Source organism: Falco cherrug, chromosome 5 (genome assembly GCF_023634085.1).
Source record: "Falco cherrug isolate bFalChe1 chromosome 5, bFalChe1.pri, whole genome shotgun sequence".
Classification (NCBI taxonomy): domain Eukaryota; kingdom Metazoa; phylum Chordata; class Aves; order Falconiformes; family Falconidae; genus Falco; species Falco cherrug.
In genome coordinates, this window is record NC_073701.1 from 6,514,104 (window position 1) to 6,533,245 (window position 19,142).

The 19,142-nt window shown below is 46.1% G+C and overlaps 2 protein-coding genes across 6 annotated transcripts in view; one reads left to right on the forward strand and one right to left on the reverse strand.

Moving 5' to 3' along the window:
* CCDC191 (coiled-coil domain containing 191) overlaps positions 1-19,142 on the forward strand; it is a 21,443-nt gene continuing 2,301 nt past the window's right edge. The window contains exons 1-15 of one of the 4 annotated variants that reach the window (XM_055710794.1): positions 1-165; positions 1,941-2,082; positions 4,393-4,524; positions 5,063-5,241; positions 5,728-5,951; positions 6,711-6,867; positions 8,756-8,946; positions 9,709-9,958; positions 11,303-11,748; positions 12,286-12,380; positions 13,925-14,007; positions 15,368-15,469; positions 16,587-16,730; positions 17,933-18,085; positions 18,432-18,586. In XM_055710794.1, the coding sequence (XP_055566769.1) occupies positions 34-165; positions 1,941-2,082; positions 4,393-4,524; positions 5,063-5,241; positions 5,728-5,951; positions 6,711-6,867; positions 8,756-8,946; positions 9,709-9,958; positions 11,303-11,748; positions 12,286-12,380; positions 13,925-14,007; positions 15,368-15,469; positions 16,587-16,730; positions 17,933-18,085; positions 18,432-18,586 (2,585 nt within the window). In that variant the 5' untranslated portion in view covers positions 1-33. Of the gene's footprint in view, positions 166-223; positions 471-1,940; positions 2,083-4,392; positions 4,525-5,062; positions 5,242-5,727; positions 5,952-6,710; positions 6,868-8,755; positions 8,947-9,708; positions 9,959-11,302; positions 11,773-12,285; positions 12,381-13,924; positions 14,008-15,367; positions 15,470-16,586; positions 16,731-17,932; positions 18,086-18,431; positions 18,587-19,142 lie in introns of those variants that run through there. The other 3 variants (XM_055710793.1, XM_027816970.2, XM_055710795.1) reach the window with 3 other exon arrangements.
* Positions 18,593-19,142, reverse strand: part of ZDHHC23 (zinc finger DHHC-type palmitoyltransferase 23) — a 13,637-nt gene continuing 13,087 nt past the window's right edge. The window contains exon 5 of one of the 2 annotated variants that reach the window (XM_055710802.1): positions 18,593-18,788. In XM_055710802.1, coding sequence (XP_055566777.1) covers positions 18,753-18,788 — 36 coding nt within the window. In that variant the 3' untranslated portion in view covers positions 18,593-18,752. Of the gene's footprint in view, positions 18,836-19,142 lie in introns of both variants that reach the window. The other variant, XM_055710803.1, reaches the window with a different exon arrangement.

Below are 19,142 nucleotides of genomic sequence, written 5' to 3' on the forward strand. Positions count from 1 at the left end.
GGCCGCCCCTCGCGCGGGGGCAGCGGCGTTGCCATGGCGAAGGCGCCCCCGGCACGCTGCGCCCTGCGACGGGACGCGGAGGTGCCCGGCGCGGGCGCGGCCATCCCGGGGCACCGGCACCGGCTGTGCCGCTGGCGGCGCCTCACCGCCGGGGCCAGCCCGAAGGTAACGGGGCCTGAGGGGCCGCGGGTGCGGCGCGGAGAGCGCTAGGGGGCGCCGGCCGGTCGGGGCTCGCCCTCGCACTGAGGGGACGCGCCACCGCCAGCCCCCAGCGGCGGCTCCAACGGCCCCAGCGGCGCGGGGAGGGCGGGCCGGGCCCGCGGGATCCCGGGCACTTGGAAGAGGAGGGTCGGGCTCAGGGAAGAGGCGTGCCGGGTGGGCAGCGGCCGTGCGGTTTGCCAGCGATGGGCAGCCTGCGCTGCGCTCCCGTGGGTGGCGGCGTTCAGCTCTGGGTCCGAAAAAGGAGACAGGTGATTGCAACGCTATTATTATTTTTTTTAAAAAAAAAAACGTATTTCCAGCCCGGTTTTGACCCTGATAACTTGGAGCACAGGGTCAAGGTGAGGTAACTTGCACGGCAACTCAGGAGTAAGGGACCTTGTTGCTATGTGTAAAACTCACGGGTCACACACAGGACTTGCTGTTGGGCAGTACTGCGGCTTGTATGTATAGGCAAGTAATGCAAGAGATTTACCCTAAAGCATGATCGCCTGCATCTACAACCACCTGAGATGAAGGAAAATGAATTCTAGGGTCAACGTCCTTTTGTTTTCCTTCCCTGGGACCTGTCATGGTTTAACCTCAGCTGGCAACCAAGCACCACACAGTTACTCACTCCCCTTCACCCAGAGGGACGGGGAGGAGAATCGAAAAGGAATGTAAAACTTGAGGGTTGAGATAAGAACAATTTAATAGGTAGAGCAAAAGCCATGCACGCAAGCAAAGCAAAGCAAGGAATTCATTCACCGCTTCCCATGGGCAGGCAGGTGCTCAGCCACCCCCAGGACAGCAGGGCTCCATCACATGTAACGGCTACTCGGGAAGACAAATGCCATAATGCCAGATGTCCCACTTCCTTCTTCCCCCAGTTTATATACTTAGCATGACATCATCGGGTCAGCTGTCCTGGCTGTGTCCCCTCCCCATTTCCTATGCCCCCCCCCCCAGCCCTCTCACTGGCAGGGCCCAAGAAACCAGAAAGCCCTTGACTTTGTACGGACATCACCCAGCAACAACTAAAAATTTCAGTGTTATCAGTTATCAACGTTGTTCTCACATCACAGCCAAAACAGAGCACTGTTGTAGCTACTAAGATGGAAGTTAACTCGATCCCAGCCGAAGCCAGGACAGCACCCCCCATGCTCCACTGCCCGCAGGCAGGTAGGGGTGTGCATGTGCCTCAAAGGCCTCTGGCAGCAGCCGCTCGGGTTGCCCGAGCGCAAAGGGAAGAAGTTCTGCAGAAATGCAGGCGGTCTGGGGTACAGGTGTTAACATGTGAAAACACAAGTCACATGTCAGAACCATTTACACCTTAGAGGGATGAATACGGGACAGAAAATCACTCAGACTGTTTACACGGTGGCCAGCCTGGTTAAGACAAAATGCTGAATACAAATTTCATGGTGGTTGGTGGGGACTAGCTGAACAAGTCACCATCCAGCTCCCAGGGGCTGGGTGTTTGCATTCTCCCTGTGTGTTCTCCAATCACTATGATTGGCACTAATTGCCAAATTAATGATTATTACTTAATGATTTCCAAGTCCAGTATTTCCAGTGGGAGAAACGTGTTTCAAAAGAAATCTGTCTTAGAACAGCTATGCTGTCTTGTGTGATATTCCCACTGATGTTTGCTCTCTCTGGAGGAGAAGCATGGATGTAAGAACTTTAAAAATTAATATCTAGCAATCCTTAAAAATATTTTCCTTTTTTTTAATTTAAAGAGAATGGACCAAGCCTCTGAGTATGCTGTCTCTGAAGCTTTTTCCCTTCAAAAGTTAAGGTATCCACAGAGGCCTTGTGTTCCTCTGACAAGTTTGGAAACTGTGGAACGGCTGCAAGATCATGATGAGGCCTGTGAGGAAGGTGAGCTGAAATACTGCCTGCCACGAGATGCCTAAAGTGAACTGTTCTTGATCTAGTGTTGTGGTTCTGGTCTGAACAAGCTCTTGCAAGGCTTGAGACTGTAAGAGTCAGTTCATAGTAAGATGTCTTTCATCTGATGGAGAGAGGCATAAGAAGAATCAGTTGCTGGAGTTCAAGGTAGATCTTGACTAGCATACCTAAGAGAAGGATAAATTCTCTGTCTCCTGGCAATTTCAGGTCAAGACAAGGGTGAATACCTCCCCTGAAAACACACTGTATGGCCAAATACAAGTTAATGGGTCATAGGGAACCAGGTAAAATTACCTGACAGATTTTTGATAGTGGGCCAGATGTGAAAATGGAGTTGCTCTGTGTAACTTTCGCATCTACAGATAATTGTGTGGTTTTGCTTTGATTCCCATGCAAAATTTTCCTTACTAATTAGCTAACTAAATATTCCCTTTGTAATGCCTGCAGAAACAAACGCTTACTGAAATTTGAAAGTAAAACTGCAGTACATTAAAAAAAAGATGGGGAAATGATCTCCTATCAGTGTTAGAAGTACATCTGCAGTGTAAAAAGCTGACAGGAGGCAAGATTTTAAAAACTGAGTTAACCATTCTTTTAAGACTCAAAAGTGAGCCTTATAGAATGGAATGAAGACACGTCTCTAGAGCATCCACTTCAATACAGGAAGTCAGTATTTCACTTATACTCATCAAGGGTTCAACTAATAGCGTGGAATACACATATCTGCTTACAGTGCACTCTCTGAATGCATTATACAGCACAGTGACTCGAAAGGAGCTGTCTTTGCAACTGCTGGAAAAGTTGCTTGCTTTCCTCGTGTTTCTTTATTATTGTTGTTTGCCTTTCTCTCCTAGGGTTTTCCTTTTTATAGCTACCAATCCCTCAGGATTGTTCCTACCTCACTGAAATCTTTTTATCTGGAACCCATGATTAGAATACTTAACTTCACATAGTCCACTTTGTAAAGAAAGGTATCGATAAGAGAAGTGCCAGAACCCATTTGCTGAAGTTACAAGGAGCTCACATTTCCCAGTCAAAAAAGTAACTCCTCCCCAAATGATAAGCTGTTTTCCTATCTTCTTTCTGTTATCAGTTGTATTTCCTTGTTCCTGAGCTGGCCTGAGAGATTATGAAAGAACAAAAGTGATTTGAAGGACAATAAACATTACATTTATGTTTTCTTAAAAAAAACCCGCCCCATTTCGAGGAAGTTTTTAAAAGGCTTTGTTGCATTAGAAATACCAGGACTCAACGGGAACATCTTCATTTTGTGTTAGACGTAGAGATTTGGAGCAGCTGCTTCCTCTTGTTTATTGGCTCTGTACCTTTACAGGGGATGACTTGCACTACAGCGGCTGCTGAGATCCCTGCTCTTTGCCCATCCTCACAACATGGATAGCTCAGGATGGCCCAGCTTCTCGTAGGGCTGCTCTTGATGCCGTGCAGTTTACAGCCCTGCATTCGGCTTCAGGAAGAGTTTGGCCACCCATGCAGCAAGGCCAGGTGGTTTGCTGAGGCAGCAGCCACGTTAGCTGTCCTTGCTTTTGAGTAGGAACTCTGTAAAAGTAGTTTTTGCGTTTTTCCACAGGAGAGTGGAAATACAAGTAAAGTCCATAGAAGGACTTCATACTGAGTTGTTCGTTAGGCATTTGAGCTCACTGAGGAGTACCAAATCCATCATGTGTGCACTCCTGTAGTTGCAGTCTTAATGCTGAGTACAGGTAGTCTCCAGTGAAGCTTACCACCTGACAGACTTGTAATTTAGACTCACCAGTTGTTCATGGAGCTGCGATACTTGCAAAGGTTAGCCTGTACACGTGAAATGAACATTTGTCCAAACATTGGTTCTTTTTGTATTTAACATCTGACGTGTATGTGGAAAACATCTAAGTGTCTGCAAGTGCAGTGGTAAAACATATGAAAGCTATCTGAGGCATGAATTACCTCATGTGAATTCCGTCTCCTTGATAAATGCTATAATAATCACGAGTGATCTAAATGTCCACAGAATCTTGTAGGAAAAATGAGGTGAAGAATTCATTTGGTACACGTGACAGGGAAAAAGTTTACCACTTTCTCTTCCTATTCTTTTATTGATCGAGAAGATGAGAACAGAACTGTTAGCCTTATTCCATTTTCTGTTGCAGATCAGCTTTCAGTCATTTTAGACAGCCTTCCCAGCATGTGATACAACTATTCCAGAGATAGAGTCTTGCTAGTTTACACTTACCTATATATTTTTTAAGCAAATGAAGTCATTGGTCTTTTTCCTTATGATAGCCCAGCAGCTGCTCAGTAACTGGATGAAGTCCAAACTGCAACTGGAGCAGATGAGTGATGGAGAAGAGGAAGTTGACTCTATCCTCTTGGAAAAGCCTTCTGCAGCCCCTCTGAAGCATGAGCAGTTTGATGGTGAGCACAACAAAGGAGTTCCTGACATCCTTTGTGAGGTTGTGCTGGGAAAGGGAGCCAGGTCTCATGGCTTGTCATACTGAGAGATAAAAGTTGCTTTGAGGCCAGGGTAACAGGCTCAGTAGAAACAAGATCAGAGGTGATGATTTTTCTGCCCTAGCTCTTACAGCAGCTTGCCGTAGGGCTGCACAAATGCGCCTCATAAACATTCGATGTCTCCCTTTGTAAAAGAGAAATCATATTTCTTTTGTGTATAGGTATTTGTGAGGCCTGTCAAATTTATACAGCCATTTGAGATGCTCAGAGGCAAGGCAGTAAAAAATGGTTGAAATGCTGTTACTGCTTTAGTGTGTTCAATGGGAGACTGATTAAGACTCTTTGGGGATAAATGGAGTGCAGTCAGTGTGTCCACTTCCATGATAAATGCATTCACAGTCTGGGAAAATGATCCCTTTAATTGTGTTAGGCTTTGTGATCTGAGACAGAGGGGTTTATTCATTTCAGACTAGCCTGAGAGAATCTGAATTCCTCATTTCAGACTTGTGCCGCTATCTGGAACATGAAACGGAAAGTTTTTCTGTCCAAGAATACCTACAGCATCTTTTGCAGAGTGAAGTTGTGAATGGTGGGATAGTGGAAGACCTTAGACTTGAAGATATCAAGGAAAAGAAAAAACTTGCAGATCCACGAATAATCATGGAGCTCAGACACAAGCAGGTGCGAGCAGGCAAGGCAGCACAGTTAAAAGGAGTAAGATGAAGGATTATAGGATTACAGTAAATGCTCAGTGATACTTCCCCTGTATTCTCTCCCAACCTGCAATAATCTCTGACTTGGAGGCAAACACCTGAAGATACTCTTCCGCAGTTTAGCTGAATTTCTGCGTGCACATTAGCTATTACAGTAGCTTGCACAGTCAACTTTCACTACGTCTGTTAAGGTTTTCCCCCCTTTCTGAAGACTGACAGGAAAAGCTGCCATGGCAGTCTGAGTTCTGAGTAACACTTGTTTAACCTCACTCTCTTGAATGGAACTTTTTTGCTGGTCTGAGAACAGAACCTGCCCAGTCAGTGCCAGCTATAGATAGGGTTGCTTGCTTCATGTGAAAGGTGGCTTGTAACCCACCCTGTCAGTGTACAGTGAACCTCAAATTCTTCAGCCTTTGGTATCTGCTTTGACTTTTGCTGATTTCCTCCTTCCCAGGTGAAAGAAAACCGAATGAAGCGTCAGAAGGCATTAGAGCTTCAGAGACAAGAAAAGTCTCTGAAGAGATTAGCTCTGTCTGAGGCCAGGCTCCAAGCACAGGAGGAGGACAGAAGGAAGGCACTGAAGGCCAAGAAGGAGGAGGAGGAGATCCAGAGGGAAATGGTGAAGCTGCGAAAGGAAATGGCTGAGAAGAGGCATACTATGGCAGAAGCACGGAGAACGTAAGAGGGAGAGGGGGGCATGGAAATAACCGTATGAAGAACGCTTATCAGCTCCTTTGGCTAAATGTAAGAGGAGTGGTGGTCCCAAAGGAAACATCTGTTGTTGCTCTGTCTTCAGACTCTCCCAAAAACTTTTATTTCTTTGTCAATGGCAGTTTATCATTAGTGGGAAGATGGGCTAAAGGTACCATTAGCCTTCCTTTCAGCCATTACTGTACTGAATCACAAAGTAGGAGCATGTTTGCACCACCATGCATTCCTTCCATCAGCTTTGTGGCCGCATCAAGCCTTGGTAGTGTGTAATGCAGCATGAAAGCCAGCACACATGCTCCCTCTCTCCCCTTCCCTCCCCGTCCTCCCCTCCCCAGCACTTACAATACTTCCTCTGCTATGAGAATAAACAGCATTTTTGCTGAGGATTCTGCAGAGACATTATTTTTGCTTCTGCTGAGCTTGAACTGTCAGAGATGTGACTCGTAGGGATGCCGTTTATTTGCTTAGGCAGCCCTGAGATCCTAAATCTTCTAATGCAAGTGCTTTGTTGAAATCTTACAGTTTTCTTCTGCATGCTACACTTTGGAAACACTCCAGACTTTTTAAACCATGACAGAGGCTGTTTTCTAAGAAGGCTGAGTTAAATAATCAGCAGCTTTCGAAGCTGCAGGGGTGGTTCTCTTAGGATTGGCCAAAAAGAGAGTGGAATCTGAGCTACAATACTTTTCTCGTTGTATTAGATCTGTATGTTTGTTCATTTTCCAGGGAGGGGAAGAGACAAGAAAAAAGTCAGAAGTTGTCAATGCAGGAGGTATCTATTACTGCATCACCACTCCTGGTCCCGAAGGAGGAGGAGCAAGGAGAGGAGAAACAGAGAAAGGCTCAGGAGCTGTTGCGCAAGATTCACACCAATAAGCAAAGAGTGAGCATCACCCCTCTTTGTCTGAGACCGAGTTACCTGCCCTCAGCTAACATTTGCAAAACTGAAGTAAAAAGTCCTGGTTATCAGAATTTTTTACTCCTTCCAAGCTGTCCTTCTGATACCAGGAAAGCAGAAGAGCAGGGCAAAAATGATCTTGTAAGACTAGGAGCGAGAAATCCTGAGCCTCCATCCCCACTGTGTCTGTGCCTCAAGTGTACTCAGTGGGAGTTTCACTTAGAATTGTGGAAAAGATGTGGTGCTCAGGACAGCTGTGAACATAGAGGCTTCTGCATTTGAGAAATAGGCAGATGCACAGAGGAGGCAGTGGAGCAAGATTTATTTTCCCTTGAGGAAGAAAGTAAAAAGGGGGAAGTGGCACAAAAGGTCCTGAGAAGACCTTATTGTGTGCATGGGAAGATATTTTAAAGATTGCCTTGCAGATCCTGGTGCAGGAGCAGGGAGAGGAAAGGGAAGTGCTGAGGCCTGGAATGAATTTTGAAGTGGGTCTCCCAGAACTGAAGTATGCCAGCACATCCACAGTAATGGGTTCCTCAGGGATCCACTCCCACTGGGGGCAGCAGGATATTCTGTGATATTGCAACAGCTCTTTCGAGGCAAGCATGCAGACTTTAGTAATTTCTAGTAGGAACCTATTTCTTTTACCCTCATTATCCTGTCACCATGGCCAGCTCTGGGTTAAACACCTAATTGTATCAAATACTTGCAATTAAAGAGCAATGTTTTTGTACTGAATTAATTTTATATGGGCAGTTTCAGCAAAGGGAATAAATTTCCCTGAGTGCAGGTATGAATGCCACCCATCAGATAATGGTTTTAATTAATAGATCAATCATCATTAACGCCTACTTATCTACATCTAGAATTTCTTTTATAGAAGAGTCCCACAGCTTTTATGGTGATTCTCCCCATGGCTGACTTCATCTGCCCGTCTGCTGGATTTGAGCTTGCCTACTGTTTAGCGGTACACAACCTCTCTCCAGCCCAATTTAAGCTATGAAGATAAGCCTGAATGAAACCACAGAACAATTTAGGGCTGGCATAATGTGAGAAGCCAGGGCTTAGCTGAGCTAAGCAATAGTGACACTCCGATTATTTTCCTAAAGCAGAAAGAAATGGCTAATGCATTGCATTTTGTCCGTTTTGTAAGTCTCCATTTGGAGATTTCAGTGAGTGAGAGGAATGCAATTAAAACAAGGCATTACGACAAAGGGGAACAGCTGAGTCCTGTGAGTTGACCCACTAGGAGGATCAAAATGAACAGTGTTGCGGTGACAGGGCTAGAATCATGGGGTAGATTAGATAGCAAATTGCTGTTCTGTACAATGTAAATCACTCCCAGAGGCAGCGAGTCTAATTACACAACAGGGGAAAGGTTTGGCTTCATGCTGGAACAAGGGTGAGCTTAGGTTGTGTCATAAATTCATGCTGGGAAGTATCTTAATTTTTGTCTAAGTTAGAAAAAAACACACCAAAAAACAAGTGGCCCATGGGAGATATTTGTGAACTGTTCTCAGAAGTGTTTGTAACTGTAGCATCTTAAAGACATTTTCTAGATTTTGAAATTACTTTCCTCTCTAGAACTTCTATGATCCTCACCCATTTTATTCCTTTATACTTGGTGAACTAAGTGCATTTCACTCAAAAGCATAAAGCCCCATGACGTTATCCTTCTAGTCCCTTTCTGCTTCTTGTAGAAGACCTGTACATGCTCTGCACTGGGTTTTTTACCCTCAAGGTAATTGTTGAAAGTGGGGATACTAAAAAGAATCTCAAAAAGGAAAGTCAAATAAGGGGAAGGGTTGAGAAGATCAGCATTTGTGTGACGGGCTGTACCTTCTCATTGGTTTTCTGAAACTCTCCCATGCAGTGCATGCAGCGACATTTCTCTGCTTGGCTGAAAGTCGTTCTGGAGCACAGAATTAAAATGGGAAAAGCCAGAGCCTTTGCTGACTGGAAATGCCAGTTGAAGGCCCTGCGAGCTTGGAGAAAATATACCTGGGCCCAGAAGGTAGAGCAGGAGACACAGCAATTGGAAGCTCATCTCCGAGATCAAAACAGGTAGTGACCCTACACTGTGGCACTCTTCCTACTGCAGTAGTACTTGGGCACAGCAGTGATCAGGGACTGTAAAAGGGGGTTGCCAGTTAGCCAGCAGGGGGAAAACGGTAGCTTTCTGAGAAAACTGCTACGCTGCCTGTAGTCTGCCAGAGACGCTGCGGCACAGATGAAAAGGAGGACAGAGATAAACAAGAGCTTTAGCACTTTGCAACAAGCCTGCATCTCACTCGCTCTGTAGGTATCTTTCCTGGCAATCTCACCCTGGCTTGCTCTGGACCCCAGAGAATACGAGGTGCCAGTTTATTCCTGATTAATATAGTTATTTCCTATTTCAGTAGCAGTACAGCAGAGATCATTTTGGCCAGTGTCTTTCATTGAGGAGGCTGTTGGATGAATTACCTATCAGCCAGAGAAAATTTTGCTCTTGCAGGTGTCTGGCAGGTTGTGTGGTGAGGCACTGCCACCTCCCCCTGTGCAGCTGGCAAGGGAACTTCCTCTTTCAGACCTGTCCTACAGATGACACAGGAAATTGCAAAATGTGAACTAGGGAAACTTACTTCAAAATAATGGGCATCCTTTCTGCCCTCCCACTCCTCCTTGGAGAAACTGTACAGCTTTGGAGTGCCTCAGAGTTAGGCCACAAAAAGAGACTCAGGAAATTATGGGGCCTCATGCCATAGCCTGGTCTGCTGTACTTGCTGCAATTGTTTCAAGCCTGCAGAAGTCTCACTCCTGTCGTAACACAAGTGCTTTCTCATTCAGGAAAAAACAACTGTCTGCAGAGCATAACCGGCGACGGCTTTTGCGCTGCTGCTTTCTGGCATGGCAGCGCTGGAGCCGAGCAGAGACAGAAAAGCAAGAGCTGCAGATCCAGAGGGAGAAGATGAAGAGAAAGATGGCACAGCTGCTGGAGGCAGTGTCACTGGGGCAGGGTGGTCTGGACAGGCCACTGGAGGTTAACAAGCCTGGGACAGCAGAAGTAAACCATCATCAAGATTTGCAGCAAGACAAGGTAAATCCTTCCCATTTTGTTTTTTGTCTATTGGCATTTCAGTACTCTTACAAAGTACTTCTTTTGTGCAGTCTGAAATCAAGAGTACATTGTCCCAGAGAAAAGCTTCTTTCCCAGGGTGACCCCCACATAACTGCCTGCAACTGTTCAGGAGGGAAGTCTTTAAAAATCAGAGGCAAAAGTGAAGGACAATGGATGCGTTTTAAAAATAATCTCTAATAATGACAAAGAACAACCCTTCATGTACTGTGAGTCGCAATGAGCATCCCACCCCAGATCGCTTTTGCTGAGAGATTAGTTACATCTTTGATGCCTGCTTAGACTTAAAAAGAATAATGCTTGACTGCGTGACAAGAGATTTTGTCATGCCAGTGCAGCTCTCTGGCTTTTAAGCATGGGGGAAAAAAGTTGTCAGTGGCTGTTTCAGATAATGTGCATCACAAGGAGGTGGGAGAGGAGAATCAGAGCTAGCTTCCTTAAATTGGCATTTATCAGGTCAGAGCCTGCCCTTCCTTTCTGTCTATAAAACCTGTACCACAGCAGTATCCCGATCCCAGCATGAGAGCTCACACACACATATTACAGGTCAACCTTTTAGTTTGCTTAAGTGTCAGCAAAAGTTGATTTCCTGCAGTGCTTGTATCATCCTAGTAGGCCCCTGTTTTTCTTCTGATGCACTGGTAAAATTTGTGCTGGAAGGATGAGACTGAATTTGGGGTTTGACCTAGGAATCAGAAAGCAGATCTTACATCTGATGCTTCTTCAGAGAAAAACCATGTGTCAGAAAAGGTACAGCTTCATTCTGCACTGTGCACCAGTTTCATGGTAATACTTAGCAAAGCTGGAGAAGAGGCACGAGGAAGCAGCACCTTGTACACTTCTCTTCCACCTGAAAAGGGATCAGCCATGTAGATCACTTCAACATTTTTTTCTTTTATTCTCCATCTGAGTTCTGAGTGGGGACAACACAGTCCAAAAGGGACAGTGCTAATCCCTGAATAATGAGCTGACCCCTGAGAAATGAGCTGTCCTGAGCTGTGCTCCCTAACAAAATAGTCAGGATATATTCCTGCCAGAGCTCTTGCCTGATCAGGATTTCTTCCTCCCAGTGAAATGGCACACAGCTCCCTAACAGTCTTTTCCTACAACCTGTTACTTTGTGCATAACAGGGCCCCTCTGCTGTGGCTAGGAACTGGATAAAGACCGCGCAGCTGAGATTACCGTACTTCTCAGGCATCTCACCAGATCTGCATTAAAGAAATACTTACTGCGTAGGAAGGGCAGAAGGGTACTTCATTCTAATCCATGCCAAGTTTTCCTTATTTCTTTTTTTTCCCCCCTAGCCAACTGAAACTGGACTCACACAGAAAGAACCTGACCAGACCAGAGACAACTCTCATTGGGATGCTGCTCACACATCTCATTCCCACAGAAAACCCAAATTTGCCTGGGAGATGACCGTAAAATGTGCAGCCCTGAGTGCCCAGGACCAGGCTGTGTACAGGAATCAAACAGCCACTCTCCCCCAGCAGTTTCAGGCACCTGGTCCAAAGCCAGCTCCTGCTTATGGTAGCAGTTTTGAACACTGTCATGACTTCCAGCGATGTCTGATTGAGGAGCAGCGGCAGCAGCTTCAGAAACAGCAAGAGCTGATCCTTGAACTGCAGGAAGATCAGAGGCTGAGCAGAGTTAAAGAAGAGTCAGCACAAGGCACGGCTGTAACCCAGCTGCTTAACAACTCTGCTTCACAAATCAGGGAGGAAAAACCGAAGATGGAAGAACAATCCAGGTGCAAGAATACAACCCGTTTGAGGTATATGCCCTCGATGAAGCAGGCTCAATTAGTCAGCATGTCTCATTCCTACTCAAGTTGTGCCAGAATTTGGCGGGCGCACTTCAGCCACGCTAGCATTATTTGCTCTTCTCTCACCTGTGACTTAGCCCCAAGGGTAGTATCAGGCTGGCCACAGTTCTCCGTCCTCCCTTTTTGCAATGGCTTGACATCATGTGATCCATACAGGATCCACTTAGAAACAGCAACACTAGAGTGTCACATGTAGTAGCAGCAGGGATTTATGTGGTTAGGAAAAAAGAAAGTGTCATCCTCAGTATTTCAGAACATGCAGCAGCCCTGGGTACTTGACTCCTTTGCAAGGATGCATCATTAATCCCATTTCAAGCAGAAGAAAGGTGTATCAGGGATTCAGAATGAAAATGCAGCACAACGGGGAATAGAAATTACAAGGCCTGTTCCTCAACAATAGGTGGTAGGTGTGAAACATCATTTGACCACATTCGTTGATGAGTTTCTGTTTTCTTTTCATAGTCCACCTGTTTCTCATAAGCCAGCAAACACCAGGGCAGTGATGCAAAGCAGGAAGCCCTCCAGCCAGCTGATCTCACCTCATCCCATACTGAAAGGTATTGTTCTAGGTAGCAAAGACCATTCCAGACCACTTCTCTCAACAGCTTGTCTGAGAACTTTTCCCTTTATTTGCCTCAGCCTTACTGGTTGATGACAGCATGCAAATAAAACTCAGCCCTCTTTCCCAGCCTGACCAGCGCTGTGAGAGGGGGATCTGTCTTCATGCCCAAGTCAGGCATCTGTAAAACCCGGGCCACTGCAAGCCTCTCAAGTCAGTGCTTAGTACGCAGTGGTGGCTAACACTTGTGATTGTTTCTGGTGTGACAGGACTTGGAGAGAGCAGCTCTGCAGGGTTTTTTTTGCTGTCAGTCTCATTCCCGTCATCGTACATTCAAGTAACACTTAAACTGACCAGACATTTTCATCTAACTTTGACAGAGGTATTGAGATTTCAAAAGGGAACTAAGTGCCTACCCAAGGTTTTGTGAGATAACAGTAGCTAGGGCTGGGGAAGGAGCTCAGGACCCCTGCCTTCTGTGAGATATCTCCCCCCCATGCCCACACTGGAACAGCATATACATGGTAAACATGCAGCACAACCTTTTCAAGCAGTAAATTAAGATCGGGTTCTGTTATATCCCTAGGTCATGTCCTTCCGTATCAACTAGGGGGTGGTCCTGATTGTCTGGAATATGATCATTGTGATGTTTTAACAGTTTTGGGATCACTGTGTTCAGCTCTGATGCTACCTAGTCTAAGCCATCACTCAACTCTGATTTGCCTGAACTGTATGCCTTAGAGACAGTGAGCATATTTTCAGAGCACTCAAGTGCTTTTTTTTGAAGATCCAAAAAAAATGCAGTGAATAAGGTATCGCTGGATGATTTTCCCTTGACAGAGAATCCTGCGACAGCTGAGAGGAGAAAAGAATCTGAGGAAACCTACTGTGGTCAACACACTGAAGTCCCCCCAGTTATCAGTTGCTCTAGCCTGTGCCTTGTTTGCAGCTTCAGAAGCAGCAAGCATGGGTTCTCAACTCCACTGCATGTTCTGTGTGGTCCCCTCAGCACTGTAACACCTTTGCTGATAGCCAACAAGATCACCACATTGCAGTTTATCTCCCAAAAGAAGCATCAAGCAGCAGTTTCTCACTAGTGGGACCAAGTACCTGTGTGTCACTGTGGCAGGGATGCTTTCCATCATGAAATTGCCCTATAATTAAGCAATTGGAGCTTGCTGGAGACCTCCTAGCAATTGCTGCCAAATCAAGTCCCCCGAGCCTCAGCTCTCAAATCAGGGAAGACGGGGATAAAACCCTGAACACAGCTTCTTTCATAACAGCCTCATGGCTGTGACTGTCAGCCAAGGAGGGCAGAGTGAATCTAATTGGGTAGTCCTGAGTCATCTCTTAAATGTTTGTGGGTTCCTTGTTCACGACGCTGCCAGCCGTAAGAAGCAGCAGAAAGCAAGTCCCTTTGTCTGGCCACTGCAGGTCAACAGGGGCCTGGCAGTAGAGTGAAGTGGTCATCCTTGTTCACCCAACTTCTGCCATTATCCTATAGCTCGTTTCCACTAAGCCTTACATCCTCTGTTTCTATAGCTATGGAGGAGAGAGCAACTCAGCGGGCAGAACGGAGGAGGAAACTAGAAGAAGCCAAGCAACAAAGAGAAGAGGCAAAATTGGTAAGGGAAATGGAAAGTGTATATCTCTTTCACACCATTCCAGTTACAAGAAACGCTGTTTTAACCCCAAAGTTAGAGACCAAGAAAAGGCCCTTTATATAAAACGGGAGTTTTATAGCTTGTGAGAAAGCAGATGTCCAGCACACATCAAAAGGAGTAGTTAATACTGCATTTGCATATGGTGACAGCACTAGCTGTGCCATATCTCAGGCAGACACTTCATGTTAATGCAGCTGCAATTCTGGAAGCAGCCTCCCTTACTCCCAATACTTTTTTAACACCTACCCCGTAACTTGTCTTTGCCAAGGATGGGAAGGATGGAAGTGCTTGCAGACATCCACTTGACTGGACCTGCCAATGGTGATTTCCCTTCCCCTGCCTTTCCTGTCTGGTCATGTGCAGTTCAAGGACATGCAGTCTCACCCAGTCAAAATCCTGCATCTTTCTAGCAAATCTCTGCTGAAGAGAGAAGATACTGACAATGTTTGCATAGTTAATACCCAAATTCCGTGACACACATCTAACAGAGGAGCCGCCTTAGCTTCAGGGCATTAAGCTGTTACTGAAAACATGGATAGTAAATTGTATTAGGTTAGAAAGCTCAGAACTGGGGGTCCTAAAACAACCAGCATTTCTTCCTTCTGCAAGCAAGAGAGGTGCACTCACATACACAGGAGGCTGAAATGAGCTCTAGAGAACGCTAACCACAGAGTGGACAGACAAGCACCAGGTTAGTTTTCCTCACCTGCAGTTGCCACAGTTGTAGAAATCAGGAAGCACAGTCATAATAATCATGCATTATGGTTCCTGTGGGTTTTAGGCCTTTGATACATACGTTGAGAGTGAAAGCTTTGTGAAATGAAAATAGAGTGGGGTTTGCAAGGGGAGTAGATAAACATTCAGAGAAGTATATTTTGCCAAGTATGGCCAGTACCGAAGTACCTTCAGTGTTTGGAGAAAGAAATGTTTGGGTACCTGTAATGCTGCTCTGCATGGAGAAGTAAAACTTCAGAGCAGAGCCCAGGGCTTCAGAACTGACTTCAGCTATCAGGTTATCGATGAATAACTTGGTGTATGGCTTAATTTTTTTAGAGGAGGAGTGGGCAAATACTGTAAGTTAGGGCAAAGATAGATAGACAGATAGATGTAATAGAAAGAACAGTCCCTTCTTCCTCTCCCTTCCACGGTTCACTGTCCAACACAGATCATGTCTAGTATGTGACAAAGTCTGTTTCCTTCTGAAGCTTCAGGTGCTGGTCCATACTAGAGGAATACTGGGAAAGCTTAGAGGTCTGTGTTCTCTGAAAAGGTCACTTGCACCAAATTAAATTTTACCTTTCTCCATTTTCTCCATTTCAAGGCCCAGCTGAAGGCTGAAGAGGAAGCACGACAGAGGAAAGAGGCCGAGGAAAAGAAAGCTCAGCAGGAAAAACGACGGGAGGAGAGAAGGCAGCAGAAGCTGGTGACCAAACACCTCACCTGTTTCCCCCCCTTTAGCAGGGATAGGGAAGCGGAGCCGTTACCCGCTAGCACTCACTCAGACCAATGTGAGCTGAAGGTCTTCATTAGCAGAGCAGAGCCGCTATATCCACTCACCACCTTCCCCCTTTTTGGCAGTATTAGAGGAAGAGCCGTGGACTGAACGTGTTATGAAGTATATATTATCTGTCTCATCAGCAGGACTAGAGGGCCCAGCCGGTGGGCCTTCACTGCTGAGGTACAGCCACATAAGCCCCCCCCACTGGCAGCATGCTCAGCCTGCTTTCAGACTGCTCCTTCCACTTGTATCCCCCCTCCAGTATACACAATGATACCAGTCACAAACACACAATTTAAAAGTAAACAAGCCTGACAGTTAGATTGGGGGCAACATTCCACCTGAACGATAGAAGCTTCCTCTCCTAGGAGCTAGCCTAAGAACAGTCCCACTTCATTATTGTTACTTGGAAATGAGCTGTCCTGATAACCCAAATAGCGCACTTGAAATCCTACAGGAATTTGACCTACAACTACTGCTCTACTTGGACTGAGCGTTTTAGGATGTTTGACCTTCATCCCCGAGTCTCAGCCAAAAGTAATATTGTACAGTTACATAACACCCGCTATTTAGGCTAGACTAAGAGGTAGGGTCCATGTGTAAACTCAGAATCATTTCTGGACATGTTTTCAGTCCAGTTTTATAAACATAGAAAGCTGCCCTCCTCAAAGCTCCCCTCCCCACATGATGAAGCCCCATGAAGAGGAGGTTCCTGCTGTGTCAGCACTGGTGGTAGCCACAGACTATGTATCTGCTACAGTAACACCAAACTGCGGTGCTGAGGGAAGGCCACGTGCTCATACATGGCCCAAGGAAATGTCCAGAAATACCATCATCTTCCAGGAGAATTTTCAAGACCATTTGCTCCGCTTTCTACCACAGGTTCTAGTACACAGGGTCATGTCTGGTCTGCACTGCTAAAGATGCAGATCCCCATTTCCTGTCAGGTCAGGACCTCCAGCTCCAGTGTGATAATCCATTGGTATTGCTTAACATCCTTTTTACCCAGAGTGAATCAAAACTACTGCTCTTTGTATTGTAGAAAGAGCTGGAGAAGCAGAGGATGCTGGAGAAAGAGCAGCAGCTCCAGAAAAAGGCCAGAGATCACTATGAGAAGGTCCTGCTCAGAAAACTGGGAATGGTGCCATGGAAAAGGTTGAGGGAGCGAGCCAAGGAAAACCTGGTGGTAAGTGCTGAGGAGAGGAAAGGACTGGTGCCATGGGAGGAAGGGAAAAAGCATGGATGCAGCACTTAGCAGAAGCCTTAATAGGCTCTTAAGCAAGGTAGAGATGGAAAAGCAAAAAATCTCCCTGCACATCCTGACCTGTATTAGCTCTTTAAATCAGCCCATCTGACAATAATCATGAAAGGTCATCAAAAAGCCACAGAGTTGTCATCCTTATTTGTAGCTGATTAAACAGGAACCAAAAGGACAGAGAAAGGAACGAATTTCAATCTAATGAGAAGTCATCTTTTATTAGCCTCCACTTGTCTGCAGTACTGCCACGTGATTTGATGCCAATAACACAGTGGGAGTTAGTTTAGTATGATACAGCCAAAAAAATAAATTGAAGTTATATGACGTGAGCCTGTTCTCTTGCTCCACAGCAAAGCCAATCAGTAAGATGCTGCCAAGCCACTGTAGTTCTGGCAGTTAACCCCAGCGTATCGCTAGGGTTTTCCCTCTCTCTGGAGTTGCTGCTGGTGCAGCGTTGGCTGCTGCTAGATGTAGGACACCCACAGGTGGTAATCCAGTGATCTGCTCTAGCCTGGCCATATCTTCAGCACAGAATAGCAAGCGGTAGCTTCTGAGACCTTGACACGTAAATATTGCTAATGAAAACATTTTTGTACATGACTGAGCTGGCATGCCTTGTCAGGGGTGGACTAATACCACTTGCCGTATCCTGAAGATTCAGCCAGAGCCCAGGGCTAAGCTGGCAAACTTCCATTTAAGTCACTGGAACTGCAGCTACTTACAGCACTCGAGCAAATGCACATAGGCCTCCGGCTGGGAGGGAGTAGAGGGATAGCAGCTGCTCCGAAAGTCCACCCTGCTGGCCAGCGTTATGGACGGGGCTGGACTAAACCGTTATGGGCCGTGCGTCTGCTTCATTCACAACAGGTTAAACTGAGCATCTAATTAATTCAAAAGGCTGTTCTCTGGAAGTGACACAGCAGTAGCCTGATAGAAACTTGTCTTGTTCCTTATGCTGATCCCTCCTTGGGGGAACCTATCCTGTAAGTTATTCAAGCTGTCAGAGATCTGCATTTTGAGGGGCCCAAAAAGCTGAGGTGATTTTCTCGCGTACCCGGTTTCCTGTAGCTTTATGTTTATGTAATCACTAGTTGCAGTCACCAGCTGCTGTCTCTGCTGTCTTTACTCAGACGGCACAAAGGCACCACTGCTTGGGCCTGCAGAGGAAGTGCCTGGTGTCTTGGCTCCAGGACACCCAGAGGAGCCTCACAGAGAAAGCGGCTCAGGCTGAGGACTTCTATTCCTGCATGCTGCTGCGACGGGGCTTCAGGAACTGGCTAAAGGTTTGCCTGCACCACAGCAGAGAAACGATACCAAGCAAGCTACTGCTGCCACACTTCCCCCTCACTGGAGTGCCGCTTCATACGCTTGCAGCCCAGCCTTGGCTGAGTTGCACTGTCCCCATTCCAGCAACGTCTTTCCCTTCTTCAGAGACCTTTCAGCTCACCGCTTTCCATCCTCCTCCTCCACCTTTGCACTCTCACCCTGCTCCCTGCTGATTTTCCTCCACTCCTGTCCCCATTACCCTTCACTGCTACAGTCTCAGCGCTGCTCTGTTTCTGGTTTATTGGGCTGGGGGTTGGGAGGAAGAAACCATTTTTCTCCTCTTTCTCTGTCCTTCTTCCTTAGTACAAGGATTATCTCTCCAGTCTGGAGGAGAGAGCGAGTGCCCTCCATGCAGCCTGCCTCATGAGGAAGTACTTCTGGGCATGGTTTGATCTGATCATGGAAGAAAAATGTACCTTATGGGAGAAGCTAAAGATTGCTACCGAACACAGTAACAAGTAAGTGCGCTCCCTTGCCAGCAGTTCTTTTTACTTAGGTTTCATATAACTTACAGATTATTATTTTAGAGACCAATTTTGACAGATCAATTGTGAGCTCCCCGAGAACATGTGAAACAGGTTCTTTACTGCTGGTATTTTGTTTCTGTGATATGCACAGACAACATCAGCAGAGGTTTCTGGTAAGAATTTTCCATGTAGCCTGGAAAATGAAACGCAGTAGTAACTTTCGCAGGACTTTCAAACCTGCTGAAAGAGAATACAGTGAAAGCAGGTAAGTAGCTGAAACTTTCTAAGCTGATTAGCAGATCCAGCCAGGCAGCTTCTGCTAAAAGCTGCCTGAGGAAAATCTTTTAAGTACAATTATAGCAAGCCAAATGATTGTGCAGGAATTACATTGTACTGCTTTGTCCACAGCAGATGATTTAGTTCACAAATCCAAAGGTGATCAACTAGAAACTCTGCTTAAGGAAGCTCTCCCTTTATGCCATTGTCAACCTGGCTTGACAGTGAGAACTGCAGGAGACAGTTCAGCCCATCATGACTGGAGCTGGAT